The 17,238-nt window shown below is 31.4% G+C and overlaps 2 protein-coding genes across 22 annotated transcripts in view; one reads left to right on the plus strand and one right to left on the minus strand.

Moving 5' to 3' along the window:
* LOC143905117 (neuropeptide CCHamide-1 receptor-like) overlaps nucleotides 1–10,017 on the plus strand; it is a 60,803-nt gene extending 50,786 nt beyond the window's left edge. For 10 of the 11 annotated variants that reach the window (XM_077420290.1, XM_077420292.1, XM_077420291.1 and 7 more), the window contains 6 exons: nucleotides 4,200–4,647; nucleotides 6,599–6,791; nucleotides 6,949–7,082; nucleotides 7,433–7,606; nucleotides 7,884–8,134; nucleotides 8,949–10,017. In XM_077420290.1, the coding sequence (XP_077276416.1) occupies nucleotides 4,318–4,647; nucleotides 6,599–6,791; nucleotides 6,949–7,082; nucleotides 7,433–7,606; nucleotides 7,884–8,134; nucleotides 8,949–9,261 (1,395 nt within the window). In that variant the 5' untranslated portion in view covers nucleotides 4,200–4,317 and the 3' untranslated portion in view covers nucleotides 9,262–10,017. The remainder of the gene's footprint in view (nucleotides 1–4,199; nucleotides 4,648–6,598; nucleotides 6,792–6,948; nucleotides 7,083–7,432; nucleotides 7,607–7,883; nucleotides 8,135–8,948) is intronic. The other variant, XM_077420298.1, reaches the window with a different exon arrangement.
* Nucleotides 1–17,238, minus strand: part of LOC143905115 (neuropeptide CCHamide-2 receptor) — an 86,467-nt gene that overhangs the window by 65,330 nt on the left and 3,899 nt on the right. The gene's annotated exons all lie outside the window — the stretch shown is intronic.

Consider the following 17,238-nt stretch of genomic DNA (forward strand, 5'->3'; position numbering starts at 1 on the left):
CTCATATCTACACATAAGTGCGGCATATTTTCAGAATCATTGCAAGTGTGCTCATCCAGTCATCCATTTTTTACAAGCGTCATAAAGTCGAGTAGCGCTTCTTTTCGATTACTGATTTTTCTCCAACGATTCGGTTGCAATCACGGATGACAGATAGAAAAAGTAATTTCTTTCAAACTGATACGCGCATGTAAACTGTGTCATTAGTCGTGAAAACATCATCATTAATATGTGTAATAATATGTAATAATCATAGAAATTTGTATCCAAATGAGATGTAATATTATCAATAGGCCCATACACAATGCATTGCTTTCATGGATCTACATTAGGTATGCAATGTGCTCAATGTAGGAATTAGAGAGCTAGTTTCTCTACTCGCGAAATTTTATCATAGCACGCATGCAGTTTGCTGCTATCTGCTGCTCTTTTTTTCTCTAATCCACCCATAAGTTATACATGAGAATCAGCAATACAACTACTGGAATGTTGCCAAATCATATATGCTCCAATGGAATCGAATCCGCTGAGTTTGTCTCATCTTAATTTCTGCTACATGTTTTACGAATTAATGAAAAAATATGTGTATAAATGAGGGTAAAGTTCTTCTAGCTTTGAAGAAGATGGGGTTTTTCATATTTCCGATTGTATATTTTGCTTGTTATTTGTAGCGAATTCGGTTGGACGCACCAGTGTGCACTCAGTGCACATTAAAGCTGTTGTGTGTGTGTGTACACTGATTTAATCTCTAATATTTAAAGTAAAATGCAAATATTTCGACTGATAAAATGCCCAATATATATTTTACCAAATAGTACAATAAAGAATATTGAGGATTTCGTGACTTAATTCATTTATAACAATGGAAATATTAATCGACTCTAGCTACTGGCCATTATAATCGCCAAGACAATACGACTTATACGATTTGGTTCGATTATCGTCAAGATCTTTTAATCAATATATAAATTGATGTAATATTTGATACTTATATATATAAGCATCTCATTTAAATAATTAAATTTATTGCGAAAAATATTACCTCAGCCAGGGTTTGAACCTGCATGGAAACTCCCTCATTCCATAAAGAGTGCGTCGTACCAATTCGACCACTGAGGCATGTGGTAATATTTATCGCAATAAGCTCTATTAAACTAAACAATATTATTCCAACCATAGTAACTGTGCGCCAGACAAATCGTCAGACTTGAAACACAATTTTGGTTGGCGTAGTAAATTATTTTTAATAAACAATAATATAAGATAAAAACACCAAAATTTTCTAAGTCAAAGGTGTATATTCAAACCAGAATAAATCACTTTTACTTCGCCAGTCAAATAATAAACAACAATGGATATATTAATCGACTTTACTGGCCATTATAATCGCCAAGACAATATAATGGCCAGTAGAGTCGATTAATATTTCCATTGTTGTTTATTATTTGACTACTGGCGAAGTAAAAGTAATTTATTCTGTTTTAATCCATTTATATATTAAACAAACACTTTAGGTTATTTGGTGTACGATGGCGTTAATGTGCACTGAGTGCGCACTGGTGCGTCCAACCAAATTCGCTATTATAGTTACACACTAACGCTACAGACGATGAAATATTTTGGCATCTCTCTTAAGCGGTACATTTGCCGATACATAGATCCAAATCCTATTTTATCCTACTCTTCTTAGTCTTGTTTACAGCCTTTAAATTTAGATCGGATTTATGGCAAGCAAGTTATAAATCCCTTCATCCGTACACTATACTACACTGTCACTCATGAACGAAACAGTGTATATGTACAGCATCTGATGAGTTATGTTTAATGTCACATCGCTTTCGTGGAACAAGTTCGTGAAATGTCAACGTTAAATATATAACTACTTAAATATATAAATAAATATTCAAAGATTCACATGAATGCGGGGGAAACATTTCTGATTGATGTTCGATACAAAGCCTTTTTGCTTTTGTTACGTTATTTTTTCAGTAACTCGCCATCTTTACGTCATAGTTATCCTTTCTAAAGCTAAAGCTCAGAGTTTACAATGGCATGGCAAAGACAGGTCGCGAAAATGAGGAATGATATAGTGAAGCAAAACACGGAGAATAGCGTGGCCCATGGCCAATTGAACTTTTTGAAGCAAAACATATATATATATAGCTATATGATTTATCGATCATAATCAATAATAATTCTGCTCTACATCTCGTAATTTATTTGTAATAATTTATATTTCTTTGTAAGGATAATTATTATTTTAGCTTTTATTAAAATTTATTGTAAATTTTGTTTCAGTCTTCCATCTTATTGTTAGACTTATCAACTTTCTTTTATCAAGAGAAACAGCCGTAATACATTGAAACACAACATTGTACAAAAGGTTCAGTTAGCAATTTGTCAATCCGTATCGGAGGATTAACCTTATCATTGCTTGACTGATATTCCTGCACAATAGCCAATGGCATATCTCCTATGTGAAATGTTTGGTAATCGATTAAAGGTTAACGATATATGTCCGTGATTCGTGAAAGATTACTCCTACGCGTTCTAACACGTTCTATGCAGCGGCAATGCTGTAACGGCACTCATTTAACATTTGAAACTATATCGAAAATTGCGACAATCTGTAAAGTGCTTACAGGATCACAAATTTCAAAAGAGCACTACGAGTAATACGTTCACAAACAACTTTGTGAGCTCACTTTATGTAGTTCACTTTACTTCACAGGCGGCGCAAAATACGACCTACCAATAAGGATTTAAAGGATATAAAGCTAATTATAAGAACAAGTTGTCAAAAGTTGATTTAGATTTTGATTAGTTTCTAAAAACTTTTTAAGACAATAAAGCAAATGAGAAATTCACGAGTTCATTTCTGACACGTGTCATTCAAACTGCATTCGTTTGCAAGCGATAATTATGGATACATATTGTTATAGTTGACCTTTTGATAATATAAATAAATTTAATAATATTAGTTTAATTTAGTATTTAATATAAGTAATAATAAGTAATAATAAAAGTAAATTTTTACAGTCACGTAAACTGTCTTACATTATTCATATGTATAGAATTCTACGTACTTTATTACAATTGTAAAAATTGTATTTATTTAATTACATTTTAGCAAAATTTTTAATTTTTATATTCTGGTTTAAATGTGTGTTCCAAAGAAATCTAATTTTGATATTAGCGCACGCATAAGAAGATTTTTAAAAGATTAAATTTATATATAAAAAAACAACAACATGTAAAAAGATCTACATAAACTTACCAATTAAAAAAACTAGAAAAAATAAAAAAGAAATTAATATGGTATTAATTAATCAAAAGAACAAATTCAAAAACCACTTAATACATGTAAGAATAAATATGATAAAAAAGGATTTTTATAAATATATTAATTAAAATGGATTAATAAATATGTTAATTTAAAAATGTAATTTAAAATGTAAATGTTAATTTAAAAATGTAAAATATGTTAATTTGGAAACATTGCTTTTTATGTGTGTATTTTTTCTTTTTTTGTCTTAATATGCGGACATATATATCTCATGTCATGTGCCTTTCTACCCAGATGAGAGGATCAATTAATTCGTTAAATATTTTTCAAAAAACTTATATATTTCTAATAAAATATTGGATATCTTATAATTTTTAAATAAATATTGCTTTTTATAGCTAACGAACTGTACTTTCAATATGCAAAAAGTACAAAATGTTGCAAAGAAAAAATTAAAGAGAATAAAACGTGAAAGATATATTATGCCATTTGGTCTCATATATTATCTGTTAAGTTTTAGATATGTAAATTATTTGTGTGTGTATAAAATACTTGGAATATCTGATGTTTTATGCGTTCAACACCAAATACATTAAGTAGTAATAAATTGCAACATCACGTCAGATATTATAATCAATACCAGAGTTTATAATTTTAATTATAATATTATAAAGATTATAATCACACAGTCAATTTAAATGTCCGACTCTGGAGTATTTAACGTTATTTATTCACGTTATTATCGATGATGTTATTTCATGTTTTTAACATAATATTTTGAACATTGTCTCTTTTATGTGCTTATATATTGAAAATAAAGCTTTTTAGCGTTAGCAGAACATAAACCAATAATAAACAAATTAGTTTCAAACTTTCTGTACATAAAAATCATTAATTTCTTTTTATTTTACAGCTAGTGCATGTAACTGTCATTGACGTTGGAGGCTCTATTTGGATAACGAAGAAGAAAGATCAAAATGTAAAGAAAATCATTAACGGCAAAGAAGTGCTTGAATCGGGACGGAATAGCTATGTCGTGGCCATATGCGACAAGTGCCTCGCCATCCTCCTCGATTACAATGTTCATGATAACAACAGGATTAACGCCATTGGCATTAATAACAAATTACACAGAAGCCAGTGACTTTGCCAATACCACGAAAAATATCAACGATGAGGAAGAGAAATATATACCGTTCAGCGAGCGGCCAGAAACGTACTTCGTACCAATCATCTTTTTTTTTATCCTGCTAATCGGCCTCACTGGAAATGGCGTGCTTGCTCTTACGATCCTTCGACACAGAAATATGAGAAACGTACCTAATACGTACGTCCTCTCGCTGGCGTTAGGGGATTTACTGGTACGTAACATCTATATATATATACTGGATTTTATTCAATTTATATCGTCAACCATCTGTTAAGGACGTTCACCGGCAAAATCGTTTTCTTAGAATTTTTCTTAAACTTTCAGTATATGTTTAATTAAACGCGTTTTATACGTAGGCGTTTTATTCAATGCCCCTTGCGGTACTAAAATTCGAGATATTCAGCTTCAAAGTTCCGATTATTTTTTTAAACTTTCAGTATATTTTTAATTAAACGCATTTTATACGTAGGCTTTTTATTCAATGTCCCTTGCGGTACTAAAATTCGAGATATTCAGCTTTAAAGTTCCGATTTTTAACACGGGATCCCTATGTTGAGCTCTCTCGACACGGACATTTTAATGAATAATAAGTACAGTTTTCTTAGAATTTTTTTAAAAAAATAGTATAAAATGCCTCATATTATTAGTAACGTGTGACAATAAAGTTCGATATAGCAAGCGGTATTTATTTTTGAGAAATAGTCGTCTAAAGAACACTATCGGACATAATTTTTGTCTGCTCGGAGGCAGAAAGAGGGAGAGATCACTGCGAAACTTGGCAACGTTGCTACCGCTGCGACATATAAATTAAGTAGAGAACGTTAAGATCTTATGGGCAACGTTATTTAAATCAAGTTATTTAATATTTTTTCTTTATGAGATTCATTATTATTTACTTTCAGAATGCTCAATAAACAAGTAGAACGTACTCATTTATGATTGGTATTGGAGAAATGGAAACGGAACAAAAATTTGCCAGATCGAGTAAAGCTGCGCGGCTAGACGAGTTTCAGACTTTTACGCACGGAAGTAGTTGTCAACCATATCATTACTCCGTGAGTCTGAGTTGAGCACAACTGCCACCGGAGAACGTCCTTAAGTTAAAATCTCAAATCGAAATCTGATATTTGAGCAGTTCGTATTGTGACAGAAAAGACCGCATCCGTCGATCCAGATTTTCTCGTTAAAAAGCGGCAAATATCTGTCATTGTAAGAAGCTCATCGCGACGCGTATTGCATGTAACATTGACGAGATCGTATAAGCTACTTGTTTGTGTGACAAAAAAAAGAAGCATTTTAAATTTTCTGGGACGGCCAATCATCGAACAGAGAAGCTGTCATCTGAAATTCCAGGATTGCAGATATAAGAGCTGGTTATAAGAGGCTAAGGTCCAGTTTCACAAGTGTCGGTTAACTTTTAATCTTAGATTAACTCACTCTTCGTCTCTTTCTAAGGGGGACGTTAGAAGGAGACGAAGAGTGAGTTAATCTAAGATTAAAAGTTAACCGACACTTGTGTAAAACTCGGCCTAAGAACCGCCTTCAGGTCGCGTTAACACTGTATTGTTTGGTATGCATGATGTAACCAAGTGCACTAAATCTGATAATAAACTAACACTTGCTGTCCATTGCAAATGCAAAATGTTATATATATATATATATATATATATATATACATGTACAACAAGTGTTAGTTTATTATCAGATTTAGTGCACTTGGTAACATCATGCATACCAAACAATACAGTGTTAAGCGCGACCTAAAGGCGGTTCTTAGCCTCTAATATTAACCAGCTCTTATAGCTGCAATCTCGGAATTTCAGACGGCACCTTCCCTGTTCGATGATTGGCCGTCCAAGAGTTTAAAATGCTCCTTTTTTGTCACACAAACAAGTAGCTTACACGATCTCGTCGATGTTACATGTGGTACGTGTCGCGATGAGCTTACACGAACTTACAATGACAGATATTTGCCGCTTTTTAACCAGAAAATCTGATATCGTCGGATGCGGTCTGTTCTGTCACAGTACGGATTACTCAAACATCAGATTTCGATTTGAGGTTTTAACTTAACACAGATGATTGACGATATAAATTGAATAAAATCCAGGTCGTGCTTTTAGTTGTAATTGAATCTAATTTCTCATTGCATTCTGTTATAGGTAATAGTGACATGCATACCGTTCACCTTTACGGTATACATATTGGACTCCTGGCCTTTCGGTTTAGCATTGTGTAAACTTTCCGAATGCGCTAAGGACATATCGATTGGAGTTTCGGTTTTTACATTAACTGCGCTGTCAGCGGACCGATTCTTCGCAATTGTAGATCCAATGAGAAAATTGCACGTGACAGGTATAAAACTATATATAGCGATAACAAATATCTTTCTCAATACCGATAATTAATTAAAATAGAATATTTTTTATAAAGACAAATAAAACTTGTATCCTTAAGAAATAAGAATAAGAAATAAAGTATTGTAATTAAATTATCTGATTATTTATTTCAGGTAGTGGAAGACGAGCAACACGCTTCACTGCGATTGTTGCGGGACTGATTTGGGTTTTGGCCATAATATGCGCGATTCCGGCTTCCTTTTCGTATCTCAGGTTCTTCCAGGTCAATGCAAACATAAGCTTTTACGTAAGTTGGATTATCCTGCTCGTAACTAATCCTGTTTTAGATCTAGCCTTTAAATTCGTCACTGACAGCTATATGTAAATTGTTAAAACGAACGATGTACTTCTCTATTTGTCTATTTTATAAGTTGCGTAGTAAAAACCTAATGATTTTGATATATACATATAGTACACACACACACACACACACACACACACGCACACGCACACGCACACACACACACACACGCACACACACACGCACACACACACACACACACACACACACACACACACACACGCACACGCACACGCACACGCACACACACACACACACACACACACACACACCATATATATGTCATACAATTGCAGGCCTGTTATCCGTTTCCTGAGGAATTTGGACCAAACTATCCAAAGGTGATACTGATATGTCGCTTCTTCATCTATTATGTTATACCTCTCAGCATCATCGCCGTTTTCTATATATTGATGGCCAGACATCTTATACGCAGTACGAGAAATATACTCGGCGAAGTACAAGGCCAGGTAACTCGCATACATTTAATTACAATTTAATTATAACATGCGAAAATACTAAGACGTTTCATCAAAATTTAAATCTTCTTTTCTTATTTGTAATATATATATATATATATATATATATATATATATATATTTATTTCTATCTTTATTTCTAAATTCTGTCTTATCATCCATGCGCAATATCAATTCAAGATTTACTACATTGTTTTAGTCTCGAGTTAGTTTATACAGTAAACATTGTGCATTTTTTGTGCGGATATTAATGTTCACTGTATTTTAGGTAAGGCAAATACAGGCCCGTAAAAAGGTGGCAAAGATGGTGATGGCTTTCGTCATTGTGTTTGCTGTTTGTTTTTTACCACAACATGTTTTCATGCTGTGGTTTTATATCCATCCAACTGCGCTAGAGGATTACAATGCATTTTGGCACTACTTTCGTATCTTGGGTTTTTGCCTTGCTTACACCAATAGCTGCATCAACCCCATCGCTCTCTACTTCGTGAGTGGTACTTTTAGAAAGTACTTCGACAGGTAAATTTAAAGTTGTAATATCTATCATAGCAGCGACAAGTCGATTAACTCTGTCAAACGTTGCGGATTACGAATAGTAACTTCTTGCAAAAATAACTTTAAAAAATTAATGAATTTTTTTCTCTAGTTATGTTTTTGTATTAAAAATGTAACACATCATAGCTCACTTAAATAATTCAAAATCTTCTTTTTCTTTTCTTAAACCGTAAGTGAAAACCTTTCAAAAGAGTGCTGCCAATTTTATATAGGTTTTTAGTCTGATTTTTCATTAGTCGAAAATGCCAATTTTTTTGTGGATTATAAAAACTGATAACACACAGATTTAGAATACGTAGCTTATAAACTTGAGCCTCTTATGGTTTTGGAGCAAAATAGCCTAAAAGAGTTCCAATTCTGATAAAAATAGCGCCACGCAAAAAATCTCTCCTCCTCCACTCCCCTACCTACATGAGGAAAGCAACGAGAAACTACTTCATAATTAATTTCCCATGAGAACTTGATGAGCAGTCACGATGTCTCCATCAGGAAGTTAGAGACTAAGGGGGAAGAAACAAAAACGTGAGATCATTTGAGAAAAATGAAACTTTTTTGGGTCATTTTGTTTCAAAATCACAAGAGGCTTAAGTTTATGGAGTTATATATTCTTAATCTATTTGTTATTAGCTTCAATAATTTGCAAAAAATTGGCATTTTTGGCTAACAAAAAATCAGGCTAAATTTAACCGCGCTCCTTCCATTTTGACCGAAACTAACAATAACTTAATCAATACGCTCAGTTGACTGACCATATCTAAACAATGTTAACTTGCATCAGATACTTGTGTTGCGCCACGAAGAGGATGCGGAGACGACATCGACGATCGTCAGATCTAAGTTCGCGCGGACGAGGCGGGCAGAGCTTTTCACTGGTCAGTTCAAAAAAGTACATGGGTGATTCTCGTCGCGAACGAAGTGTGCAGCGCCTCTCTATCATGCCGGCTGATATACGATCTGTGACTCCGATTAAAGAGCAAGAAACTACTATCACTCTATCAGCGTATCCAAATGGCATTGACGAGTCATCAACGTCAAGGAATCAACGAATCTCGACAACAGAATCAACAGTACACGATAGATTAGTTACTTAAACACGATAACAATGTTATATTTTTCATTATTGTGTACATATTGTATATATTTAATATAAAATAATTCTGTGTTATTTAATATCGATTAAATAAATTTATATTTTAATGGCATTTTCTTACAATTTGAGATTCAGATTGAATCGCTGATATTGCTGATATATTTAATCGTGACATTCAAAGAATAAAGTAGTAAAATTTTTCATATTCCAGTTACGAATAATTAAAATTGTTAATATTTGGATTATATTTATCGTACTAAAATGACACGCTTACTTGACACAATTTATGACAATGTCACGCGAATAAATTTCTGTTTTGCGAATAAAATTCTATTTTAAAAAAACATTTATATTTAATCATGCACAAAAAAAGAATTATAATTTGGACATAAGACATTAATAATTAATAATAGTAAAGTTAGCTATAATTAACAATAAACAAATCAAATAAACTGACTTCGTATGCTTTTATGAAGAATTTTAGTATAAGATATCGTCTGACCAATAAATATTACATTCCGTCGAATAAATTAAAGTATTAATAGTTATATAAACGAATGTATATTGCTATTTGTATAGAAAATTATATGTGTAGAAATCAAAATTATTGTCAAATAATTTAAATCATTATAAAGCGTAGTGAAAAAATAAAAAGAAATTATTTACAAGTTTATGAAGCAATACAATATTGATCTCGATTGTTACATGGGAAAAATAAAGAATTCTGCATCGGCAAATAAATTATATTTTTATGGTGTGTGTCTGTAATTAATTAGCGTATATCTATATTAATTAGTATTTGTAATGTATAAAAAAATAAGGAATCTAAGAATGAAGAATCTAATGATTAATATTACATGTTAAGTACATGTTAGACTACATGTTACATGTAAGATTATTATTACATATTAAATGTTAAAGTATGTGCAAATTAAATATGGAATATTATAAACTGGAACTGGATATTTGTATATACAAATATTTTGTATATCGTGTTTTCTTGTGACACAAAGATCTTTTTGTTCAATCTTTTTTTGTTAGAGAGGGAAAGGTGCGGGCGCGCGGGCGGGGTTTACCGCGCGCCCGCACTATAGACCACCCCTGATGGAGGAGCGACGGGTTTTGGGATGATGTCCCCCATCCCGCCGCAGCATCAATAGACAGCTCAACTGAGCGGGAAAGCGCGAAAGCGCTTTCCGGGTAGAAGCCCAGACATGGGCCAGGCGCTGGAGGACCCCAAAAAATCAACGTTTCCCGGGATTTCCCTCCAACAGGCGCCGTGAGGGACAATCCGCAGGAGTTTTAGCCGGTAGGCTATGCGGGCATTATCGCGTGCGATATGCGCGCATAGAATCCGGCACTCCCCTCGCCTCTCCCCGGAGGTGGGGGGGGGGGTCTTCCCCTTTTGGGGCTACTGGGTAAACCGGGCAACCGGGATCCCAGTAGTGGAAAATTTCTCCTGCGATAAAAAAAAAAGGAAAAAATATTACTAATTAATATTTCCACTTATAAGAATCTAATTTGTTATTTTATTCATTATGTTATTATAATCATTTTATTCATTAATAGAAACAAAACTAAATATAAAATTATTAGGTACCTTATTAATTTATTCAATTTGTTTAAATGTCATATTAAAAAGATAAAATAAATTCCGCATAAAATAAAATATACATATACATGTATGATATATACATCACCAATAAAAAAATTAATAGTGGGTATAAAAAATGTATTGCAATAATATTTTTTTCGATCAAGTTATGACACATTACATTCGATATTAAATTTTTATTCCGGTTTAATAAAGTTATTATAGCAGCTGTTTTTTAAACAACACTTTATTTATTCTTTGAACCCTTACCTTTATCGTATCAATTGCAATGCAAAAAAGTAGGTAGGTAGGTAATATGTATGAGCATCAGAGTTACAATCAATATACTTTTTTTTCAGTTTAGAATGTAAAATAAATTTTTATAATAAATTTTGTTTACAAAACACGATATTAAGCAACTAAAAAAATAAATTTTTTACGTCTATAAAATTATTAGCAACGTATTTGTGTAGAAAATTTCTCTACAATGCCGATGAAATTACAGTCTATGAATATTCGTTATAAAATTGCTTTGTGTTCAAAATCAAAATTTACATATTTGTAAACAAATTGAGTTTATTACGCGATCTAACGGCTTTGTAAAAAGAACAGCTGCAGTACATTATATTTCCATGCAAATTCCTATTTCCATATTCTTCTATCGTAACTAGAACATTAAATCGCTTTTCTTAAAGAAGAAAAAGATATTATTTTTCTTTTAAATTTGCGATATTACTATTTAAATTATAAATAACTAAATTATATTACAATAATTATAACACAATAACTTATACTGTACAATATATGTATTACGTCGATAACGCAAAATATCAATATACTTTCAAATAGTAGTAAATGAATAATCAATATTTCTTTCAGCAAAAACGAAACTAATAATTGAGAGAGATATAAATGATAAATTCATATACTTATTATATATTGATGGCAATTCTTAATTAAAAAGCAGCATATGTAATGCATGTTATCGTTTATTGATAATTGAATGTCAATGTTTGATATTTTTCGTTATCGGTAACTTCATATAGATATCGTAGGTAGATATATATATTGTACCGTAAATATTGAAAAAGTTAAATTATTAACTGTTATAGTGCATTACTGTTATTTAATAATTTTTTTATATATTTATTTAATAAATATTTAATAAATATCTGCATGTGTAACGTATATACTTGTAGAATTAGATTGCTTAATTATATTTCTCGATTTTTCTAAAAAATCCCTTCCTAAACAGTGCACGATAAGCTTTTATTATTTATTCTGTAGGTAAAATATGTTTAAAATATTCAATGTGGATAGAGCTATATAAAGATTTTTCTTAGTAAATTCTATCACAGTAAACTTTTTATATACAACATAAATTTTAATTATAATTTTAATTATTTTAATCATTTACTTTGTCTATAAGAGAGAAAAAGAGAGGAAAAAAATTATATGTATATATATTGTATGTGATAAATTTTTTTTTAATTTTTACATGCAAAAGTAAATTAAAATTACATTAACTAAAGATTATTATAGAATATAACATTTTATTTTTTAAAGTCCACCCGTTAAAATAAACACACAATATTGATTGTAAGTTATATCAGCAAATACGTAGAGCTTGCAATAGATGGCAACTCTGTGATGATTATCAATTGTATATTTTCACAAAAATTGAATTTTTCAGGCTAAATTCGAAGAAAAAATAAAAGATATAATGATTTAGAAAAATAATTTAGAAATAATAAATAAATAAAATTATCATAGATTTTTTACTTTAATAATTTTATTATTTTATTCATAATTTCAAAATTTTTTACTTTTATTTTTAAAATTTCTTGAATTTAAATTTTTTAAAATTAAAAATAAGTTTAAGAATATAAAATTTATAATTTTTTAATTAAAACAATTTTAGAAACTTATTTTAAAAGTTTTTAAACATTAAAATTATAATTTTCTGAATTAAACATTTTAAATTTAATAACTTCTTTTAACTTTAAATAAAATTTAATCTTGGAGCTTATTAACATTTAAATAATAGATATTATTATTGATAAATTTGTGTACTATTAATACACTCAAACATATAAACTGTCAAAAGACGTGATAACAACAACTCACGACACAAAGTAACATATACAATATGTATGTATTTAGATATAAATTAACATCACAGAAAAAAGATAACAATTACTCTATCTTTACTTTACATCCCTTTTTAAGGATGAGTAAGAATAATTGCGACTAAACTATAGTACGCATTATTTCATTACGGTAACAGAACATTGCGTGGCATCCAACAACATGGAAAGATAAGTAATAGCCTTATGTGCGATATATGAAGAAAATTAGTTTATGAATCGCTGACCCCACTCGTCCGATTAATGATTAAAAATAATTAATCTCTTTCGCAAATTAAAGTCTAGCACGAATATTTCAATTGCCAAAGAATTCAATCATATTTAAAAGATATATGTGTATATATGTATACATATATATGTATTTTATTTATAGATTGCGCAATATAAACAATTTGATCGTACTTGTCTGAGTAAGTTTTTAACTTGTTTATACCGCAAGCGTCTTACATAATACCAGGATATAGTTCTTATAAGAGCTTACTCTACAAATGAATATCTCCACAAGTATTTTCTCGGTTGCCCGAATTCGATGGCAATCGCAGCTTCGAAATAGTTTCTACCTCACAGCGTTAGTAATCTGATTTTGGTGCAGCGAAGCTTTACTGGTATCTCTATCTAGTATCTCTATTCTAAAAGACTTGAATGCTAGTAGACGGTATCTATTATGTATGTAACGGTAAATAAAAATACTTTTCTTTGTACATACTGTTTTCGTTTACACGTGGTTTTCATACAATGCTTGGGATTTTTTCGTAAAATAAATTGATGTTACACAAAAGTACAATTAAAAGAAAAATTTTTGTTTATTTCTTATATAAAATATAGTTTTTCTTTGAAATGTATGCGTTGATAAAAGAAATCTTCTTTAAACACGTACATAAAAGAATAATCAAAAATGTTATTAGATACGTATAAATTTTAACTTTTAATTTATTTTAAAAATGTCTTTATTTTTTATGTTTATTAGTTTTATCTTTTATATGCAAAAATATATATAAAAATTATAAAAAAAAAATATAAATATATTAGAGCATAGTTAAAAATATATTTTTTATTACTGATCATTTCTACTGCTCTTGACGTATCGTGGCAACATCAGATGTGCTACATTAAATGCACCATTATCGTCTTTTAAAAGATATTCGAGTCCCAGTTATAACACTTAGTTTTGTTCATACTGTCGATAGACTCAAAGAATGTCAGTCGATGTTAAATTATAAGTCGCACAAACGCGTTGGCAGAAATACATACATGCATATATTTTTATAGTCAATTGTTCTATGTGATCTATATATCTGCTTTGTTATATGTATTTCTAAATCTATTACTGTATGAAAAGATTATGTAAAAAAAAAACGCTTATAATGTTTGATATTAAAATTTAAAATTAATAAAACTTATATATGTATATTCAACTATTAATCGTCTAATTCGATCATATTAAAACTTCTTTCATCAAATTCATTAACGTTGCATCTGCGTAACGACTTGCATAAACGCTTTTCGACTTCCGTACATAACGAAAGTTATACATACACATATATAGTTGAATAATTCTTACATATAAAAAGTATTTACTTCGGCTTTAGCAAACTAGGACGCGTGATATTAAATTCCCCTACTATCGCAAGAACTCTGACGCGCCATCCTCCCGAAAAAGAAACTCTCTATGAGCATTCGGATCAAATAATGGCGTGACATGTTCCATTTGCATTTCGCATTTTTCATTCGTTACGGCATAGCGGCAATTCCATGCGACCAGAGGCATGTCATTAATTTCAATAACATTCATATAAGTTTTTTATCAAGGCGTTTTTGCGCATGAGAGATTTGCGTTACACAATTTAACATAAAAAGTTATTGGATCACCATTGCACAGTTTCAATAAAAATTCCAAACTTCCAAGAAAATGGAAAAATATGTGCCATACAAAAGCGCACCCGGCTGAACCTGGAAAAAGCTGACGCCAAAGTTTTTTTCTCGCAATTTCATCGAATCGGTCGCGTGAATGGTTAAGAGGGTAGAGACTTGTTAGCTGACTGGTTCAGATGGACAAAAGCCGACAATTTCAGAGGTGGGCTCTTATAGGATCGAGATAACCAAATTGTTCAGTTCTCATTGATCGAATATTCTTCTATCAGGTTCCGTCATTGGGTCTCTTGGATCTTTCCACTCAAGATAAAGGGCAATTTTACGCATTTTTCTCTTACCTTGCAGATTATTAGGATCAATACTATTATCCGCTTTTGGCTATCTTGAATAAATGAAATCTTGACTTAATTGAATGTATGCGGGGACAAATTGAACTGATCATACCGTAGGTGCAGATTACTTCACCTTTTTAAGGCAGACGGCATTTTTTTTTTTTGGCATTATAATAAAAAATTTACATTTTTTCATAGCAAAATAAAGCACTAGTAGACTAACTATAAAAATAAAATTATTCAAGCTCTTAATATCGCAGTAAATGCGAAACGCAAATAGTGAAACGGTACAAATCTCAATCTCTATATAGAGGTGATAGCGAGAAAATTTCCTTAAGCTTTTCCGAAGTGAATATTTTTTGCTAGAGATTACCACACGTTTAGAGTAAATTATTTGCATCCCTCTTCCGTGTAATATTTAATGGATTATGCGACAATGTCACGCAAACGTGCGGCCTAGGGTATGATAGCATTGGAGAGTAAGTCACGAAAGTGAAACACGCCATGCTATTATCGTCATTCAAACTGGAGGAAATCATTAAAAGACAATTTTAAGTGTTTTTATCAACGTTACTTATTCGATGTTATCACCATTATGTGCATTTACTGCTTTAAAAAGCATTTACCAAAATTTCAATTCTTTTGTTCTGGCATACATAAAGCTTTGGAATAAGATTTGGTTTAAATATTCACACAAAGAAAATACTGTCTCTGAGAAATTCGACAGAGATTTCGTTAATTATTATTTACGTTTCTTGCCGAACGTATACTATATTCCAGTTCTTGCCAATAATTATTTCTCCAAATACATAGGCGAGTTACGCGGATACTCGCAGCGAATAACGCCTAACAAATGCATGTAAATTACATGCGCAAACCGCATTATGCTGTTGGTAATTCAAATTATTCGGATGAACAGTTCGAAACTTTTTATCAGCGGCCGTGATTGCTGGCGGTAAGATCGGAATATTGGAACATTTTCAGGAGAATTTCTTCTATGGCGACGACAATTACACCACTACCATTCCGGATCCCCTAAGGATCACCCTGATTCGAAAGATTACGGTCGACGTGCTACAGTATTTCGATAGAATCGTTCTCTCCGCGGTGAAAAACGGGAACCCCGATAAGATTGCATCCGACCGAAGGAAGGGGAGATGCCGTGATATATATGTACTTTGTGTCACTTGATTAATTATTATGAGAGAATTGTTGATAAAATTATCATTCCCAACGTTTTTTGGTTCGACAAGCACGATTATCTCGAAACAGACACAGATGTCATAAGAATTTCCATTCACTATCGCGTTTCATATTGCAAAAGTCTCTTTAGCCGACAATAATGGAAAGATTCTTTCCGGGTCGCGACGAAGGAAGCGACATCATTTAAAGTGAAACGCGATATCTGACAAATTTATTAAAATATCTACGTAATATTGATGTATCGACTGGTATTTGTCGAATATGCGTCACATATGTTACACGTATATATTTTCTATACGACTAAAGCGATATACACCGAAAATAAAATTCTTTTATTGTATGTTGCAAATAAAATGTTTCGCGCGAATTTTCTTTCTACAAATTTTATCACTCGACCGTGAATGTTGCCGTTTTTAACCGGAGGTGAATAAAAGGAAACGCACCAGACATTGCCAACAGACTGGGCCAAACTATTTTGGAAACGTCGTTTCGATGCTTTTTAGCTCTGTTTGAATAATGACATACGACAAGATAAAAAAGCAAGAGAAAACGCATCTTTCCAAATTCTACGTTTTAAAGAAATATTAGGGAAAGATAATAGTGTTTCACATAAATATGTGCATGGTAATGCATAATAAATCACTAAACAACGATGATTTAAATGTAACTCATTAACGATTAATATAAAAGAGATTAATATAAAATTTGAATATGCAATATATAAACTTGCTGGAATTTGTTTAGAAAGATTGAATATCGAGACACACCCAACTAAACGATCAAAAATTTGTCTACGAACCATCACAATTGCTATAGATATTGTATGTGTG

Source organism: Temnothorax americanus, unplaced genomic scaffold, assembly GCF_048541705.1.
Source record: "Temnothorax americanus isolate GAGA-0224 unplaced genomic scaffold, ASM4854170v1 Scaffold6, whole genome shotgun sequence".
Classification (NCBI taxonomy): domain Eukaryota; kingdom Metazoa; phylum Arthropoda; class Insecta; order Hymenoptera; family Formicidae; genus Temnothorax; species Temnothorax americanus.